Raw genomic sequence first — 6,000 nt, forward strand, 5'->3', positions numbered from 1 at the left:
TTGTGAATGGACGTTTGATAAAAACTGCAGCCCCGCTGCTCTTTACCAGGTTCTTGGCATGTGAAGCATCTCAGAGCATCTTCACAAACCATCATGGTTTTGAAAGGCAACTTTGAAAGCAACGCCAAGAAGTAGCTAGGGAAAAATGAAAATCCTTGATTGGGCAGAGGCGGCAGATGGGGCTCCTGAGGGGGGAAGGAGCTCCGAGCCCCGAGGAGGCGCTGGGCCCTGTGGGCGTCCCTTCCCTGTGCCCGCGGTGCTGGCGATCCCGTGCAGCGCCTCCCCTGTCCAAGGCCGTCACATGGGCCTGCAGCCGAGCCCCCAGGGACCTCTCCTGTCTCTCCACAGGGCATCTTCATCTTCTTCCTGGTCAAGTACAAGCCTCTCAAGTACAACAACATGTATACCTACCCCACCTGGGGCTACGGAATTGGCTGGCTCATGGCACTCTCGTCCATGCTGTGCATCCCACTCTGGGTCTTCATCAAGGTGTGGAAGACAGAGGGGACGCTGCCTGAGGTGAGACAGCCCTGGGCAGGAGGCCGGCTGGCAAGGGCAGCTCTGAGGGGGGCTGAGGCACATGCGGGGACTGGCTCTGCCTCGGGTGGGCCAAAGAGCAGGAGCAAGTCCATGGGTCTTACCTGAGCAGGGAGTGTATTAAGAATGAGCCCTCGTGTGTCTCTCAGGGAAGCCACTGCCAGTCCCTCCCTGGCAGGTGTTCATTGTTTCCGTTATATGAGGTCATCTGTATGAGGCCTTGAGGTTGGGCCAGGTTCTCTGAGTTTCCTCATCTGTAAAATGGGGACAAGAGCAGTTCCTGACTTACAGAGGATTTTGTAAGGACTTGGTGAGTTCATACAGGGAAAAGCACTCAGACCAGGACCTGGAACAGAGACTGACCAAGTGGTAGCTTTTACTGTCCTGTTAATTCATGAAGGACCCCATACCTGGGGCGAAGGGAGGGGCAACACCTATCCCGTGTCATCACCGTGCCAGACTCTGTACATGCTATATCTCCTTTAGTCCTCAGAGCAAAGCAGGTGCTGGCCTCATTTTCTGCATTCAATAGGTAGAGAAACTGAAGCTTGGAGAAGTTAAATCATTCAACCCAAAGTGAGCATCACACAGCCAAAGCTTAGCAAACCAATTTCTTTTAATTGAGATATGATTGACATATAGCATTAGTTTTAGGTAACAACATAATGATCTAACATTTGTATGTTTTGTGAAGTGATCACCACAGTTAAGTCTAGTTAACATCTATCACCCCGCAGTTCCAAATGTTTTTCTTGTGATGAGAACTTTTAAGATCTATTATCTTAGCAACTTTCAAATATATAGTACTGTATTATCAACCATAGTCACCATGTTGTGCATTATGTCTCTGACTTCTTTATTATGTCTCCATGAAGTTTGTACATGTGGACCCCCTTCACCCATTTCCCCACCCACCCCCACCTCTGGCAACCACCAGTCTGTTCTCTGTATCTTTGAGCTCTGTTAGGTGTTGTTTGTTTGTGTGTTAGGTTTTTGTTTGTTTTTCAGTTTTTGGGTTTTTTTAGGTTCCACATATAAGTGATGCCATATGGTATTTGTCCTTCTCTGATTCATCTCACTTAGCATGATACCCTCAACGTCCATCCATGTTGTCACAAACAGGATTTCCCTTTCTATGACTGGGTAATATTCCAGTGTGTGTGTGTGTGTGTGTGTGTGTACACATACACATACATACATATATATGCGTGCCACATCTTCTTTATACATTCATCCACGGATGGACAGTTAGGTTGTTTCCATGTCCTGGCTGCTGTAAATAATGCTGCAGTGATCATGGAGGCATACATACCTTTTCAAGTTAGTATTTTCCTTTCCTTCAGATAAATACCAGAAGTGAAATTGCTGGATCATATGGTACGTTCTATTTTTAACTGTTTGAGGAAACTTCAGAATGCTTTCCATGGTGGAAAACAAATTTTTTAAAAACAATCTTGTTACAGTATGTTTTATATATCCTAAAATTCACATGTCAGGTGTACCATTCAGTGATTTTTGTAGTAACTTTCTGTGTGTGAGAATCATCACCAGGAGTCAGCTTTAAAACCTGTCCACCACCCTAAGAAGACCCCTCATGCCCTTTCATGGTTTTCCCCATTCCCACCCCAGACACCACGCATCTCCCGTCTCTGTGGATTTGCCTGCTCGGGACACTTCCTGTCAGCGGCATCGCACCATATGTGGTCCCTTGGTGGCAGGCAGAATTACAAACACACCGTGGTACTCCAGAGCATCCGCTGGCTCTTTACTCTCCTTTCCCACCTGCTGGCACATCAGATGGTTTTGAGTCACTTTCTCACTCATTTAGGGAACTGCTACGTGCCAGACGCTGTTCTGTTTACAAACACTGCACCATCGAATTCTCATAGTAGTCCCCTGCAGTGGAGGCTCTTCCTGCCCCCGCTTCGCAGAGGAGAAAGCTGAAGCACAGAGAAGTGAAGCAGCTTGTCCAAGAGCACACAGCCTCAGAGTGACAGAGCAGAAACTCTGAAGTCTGGGCTCTCATTGCCTGAGTTTTGCGGCCTCCTTCATCTGCTAGCCTGGCCACACTCCACTGCCAGCCCCTGTCTCTGCCCCAGTGCCACATGACAGGGATCTCAGGGGTTGACCTTTCTCTCTCCAGGACAAGGCCAAAGGGAAATGGGAGTAGTTGTGTATGCAGACACCCAAATCCAGCTCAGGCTGCAACCAGCCTGCCTGCCCACCGAAGGGCCTAAGCTCCAGAAAAAAGCTCCACATATCCAGCCAGAAGGAGCAAGCTGAGAGGGAAAGTCCCTTTCTCAGACCTGCTCATGCCCCCAAAGAAAGTTTCCTTGGCTCCTGCAGGGAATATAGGTCAAGGGCAGTTGGTGAATTTTGATCTGGAACCAAACCATGTCCGTGGTCCCTGCCGGCCCCTGTCCAAACTTCTGTGGCCTTTGGTATTCAGGAATGCTCTGTGTCGCCTTACAAATCCTCCAGAGATCAGCTCAGGCCTGGCAAGGAGGGAGGGAGGGAGCGAGGGAGGGCTGGGGAAGGAGAGGCTACTTTCCTGAGCTTCTTCCACGTCCCTAAGCTCCCATACCTGCCTCCACATACAGCAAGGTTCGTTAAAGACAGCAGAACTGGCTTCCAGGCCTTCCCTGAAGGTTCTACCAGCTGACAGGAAGGATCTGGAAGGAATAATGGGGTCAATGGTACTTAGGCCTCTGAGAACTGCTGTGAGGATAGATATCTGTGCTAGTCTGTGACAAGCTCAACTAAACTGGACCTCATGTTAATCCTAGGAGACAGGTGCCCTTGTTCTCCCCCTTTGACAAATGAGGACACTGAAACGCAGAGAGGTTAAGTTTCTTGCCCCAGTTCAGTGGCAGAGCTGTGATTCAAACCCAAGCGCCTGGCTCTGGAGCCAGTAGTCTTTGCCCCTGTCCTGTGTCAAGAGCTTAGTGCAGTGCCTGGCACACAGGAGGCGTTCAGCACGGGGGAATCGGGCTGCTTATCCCACCTGGACAACGTAGGTTCAGCCTCTTAGGCATGCCAGTATCTGCAAGAGAAGACGGAACCTTGATCATGAAAAAACAGGCCTCCCGAGTCTTTGCGGCTTCCCTGGGGGAAAGGGTTTATGCCCAGCAAGGACATCTCAAATCCTGGTATAGTGTCTTCTCCTGATGGAATGTGTGGGGTACATGTGAAGCTGAGGTGTGGGGCCCCAGGCAGCATTGTGGCAGCAGACGTGTGTCAGGAGTCTGCCTGTGTCCTCTGCTCCCTCACTGGTACAGTCAGGATGAGAGTCATGCCATCTGTGCCCAGCCCAGTGCTGGCCACTTTCCAAGTGGAATGGGGCTGTGGCTGTGACAATGTTCCCACCTTCAAGCGTGGCCAGAGGAGCACATGGCACACACCACGTGTTCCCCTGGACAGTGGCAATGTGATGACATCCCTTTTGTGGAAAATATACCCATTTATCCAGCAATCATGTAAACAGCCCTAGAGTGAGCCTTAGCTCCCTCATACAACACCCCTTGCAGGCAAGTACTATTATCCCATTTCACAGAACAGGAAAGCGCAGCTCATAGAGGTTAGATAACTTCCCCAACACAGCTAGTGAGTGGCTGAGCAGAGATTCAAAGCCTAGCTGGTCTTCTCTACCACAGGGAGGGACGAGGCGGTCAGCCCCCGATTACCCCCAGTAGGCCAGGTACAAGGCTAAGCACTTGTACAAGCCATCTCCTTACTCCTCATTGTCCCCATTTTCCAGAGGAGGAAACTGAGACCCACGAAGGTCAGTTCATTAGAACAGAGCTCTAAATGACAGCGCTAAGGCCCAGATCTTGGTCTGATGGCTCTGTGGCCCCGTGGTGTCCACCCATGCAGGTGGGAGAGGCCGAGGCAGGTGCCGGGACCCCGGCAATCCCTCTCAGACAGCTCTTCTCTCCACGTAGAAATTCCGGAAGTTGACCATCCCCAGCGCTGATCTGAAAATGCGGGGCAAGCTTGGGGGAGGCCCACGGACGGTGATGGTTAATGACTGTGACGCCAAACTCAAGGGCGATGGGACCATTGCAGCCATCACAGAGAAGGAGACACACTTCTGAGCAACACCTCCACCTCGGATGCCTCTCCTTCCTTTCCTCCCCCCACCCCATGTGTGTAAATGAATACCTGAAACATGTATTTCACCTAATGATAGAGGCTTGCTCGTTTTGCACAGGATTTATTAACAAGTTAATTTTAAGGTGGCCGTGTACACTCTGGAAAGTCGCATTCCCCTCCTTGCCCCCAGTTATCATGTAAGTAACATTACAAAGAGATAATACTGTACAGGGACTAGCAGAATCTTCTGTGCTAGGATGGTGTTAACCAATGTTTTCTAGGGGGTAGGGAGAAGTTGTATCATATGGTCAAACTTTTATACTTGGGCTGTGGGGCAGGTGGGGTGGGAGTGATGCCTGTTCTCCGTCAGCCTTTTAGCTGACCAGACCGCATCCCACGCTCGTCCCTGATGAGCTGCCTGTCCTCCATGCCCCCAGGAAGCCTTTGCCTTCAAATCCTGCCTTTGCCATCCCCGATCCCTTAGTAGTGGGTTTGCAGACAGCAAGGCTATGTCAGAGGAGAGAAAGTCCCACCAGACTCAGGATTCCTGGGTTATAGCCCACCCCCAACCCCACCTCCGCCCTGATCCCTCTAAGTGACCTTGGGCGCTTCCATCACCTCCCTGGGCCTCAGTTTCCCCATTTCTCAAATGGGGAGGGCTGGATCCGGTGATCTCTGAGGTCCTTCCTGGCCCTGCCACATCTCTTGGGGGTTCTCTCAGTGTGCCTCACTGGCTGGCAGGCCTGACCTTGATCTTGGATTATTCTGAAGACTCACTCCCAAGCTATCATCCCTGCATTGCACCTCCTGCTTATTTAAAATCAAGTTTGTTGCGAAAATGATGTGGTGTTTCCCCCTAAAACTCTAGTTTGATGCGTCTGTGAGTGGCTCCATTCTCTGGAGTCCTTCCAGGTCCTCAGTCCCCATGACAGGGCTCCTCCTGTCCTATCCATCTGCTCTCCCCCCTCATCTCTGCCTCTCCATTCTCATGGGGCTCGCTGGCATCTCCTGGGCGCTAATATTTGGGGTCAGGAAGCAGCCGCTATTCCCTTGTGGCTGTTTGTCCTGCTGCTGCCCCAGCAGGGATCTGTGTCTAGAACCTTCCACCAGCCTCCCAGGGGAAGGAGCCATAGTAGGGCCTGAACCCTGGTTTTCTCCTCTGACCCCTTCTCCATCTGCCTGTCACCTCTTCTCCTTCTTGCTGTCCTCTGCCCTCCTCTCTCTCCCCCTGTCCTACTTCCTCTCAGTCCTCCCCATCTTCTTTCCTATCACCAGCAGACCCTCCTCTCAGAGGCTTCTTCCCCACCCTGTTTTTGGGAGCCATCCTACCTGCCTCTCTCACCAGGTGGCTGAGAAGCCTTGGCACTTATA

General features: G+C 51.1%; 1 protein-coding gene across 2 annotated transcripts in view; it reads left to right on the forward strand.

Moving 5' to 3' along the window:
• SLC6A11 (solute carrier family 6 member 11) overlaps positions 1–4,728 on the forward strand; it is a 132,708-nt gene extending 127,980 nt beyond the window's left edge. For both annotated transcript variants that reach the window (XM_043588127.1, XM_043588126.1), the window contains 2 exons: positions 349–519; positions 4,479–4,728. In XM_043588127.1, the coding sequence (XP_043444062.1) occupies positions 349–519; positions 4,479–4,631 (324 nt within the window). In that variant the 3' untranslated portion in view covers positions 4,632–4,728. The remainder of the gene's footprint in view (positions 1–348; positions 520–4,478) is intronic.
• The last annotated feature ends 1,272 nt before the right edge of the window (positions 4,729–6,000 follow it).

The sequence above is a fragment of the Prionailurus bengalensis genome, chromosome A2 (assembly GCF_016509475.1).
Source record: "Prionailurus bengalensis isolate Pbe53 chromosome A2, Fcat_Pben_1.1_paternal_pri, whole genome shotgun sequence".
Taxonomy (NCBI): domain Eukaryota; kingdom Metazoa; phylum Chordata; class Mammalia; order Carnivora; family Felidae; genus Prionailurus; species Prionailurus bengalensis.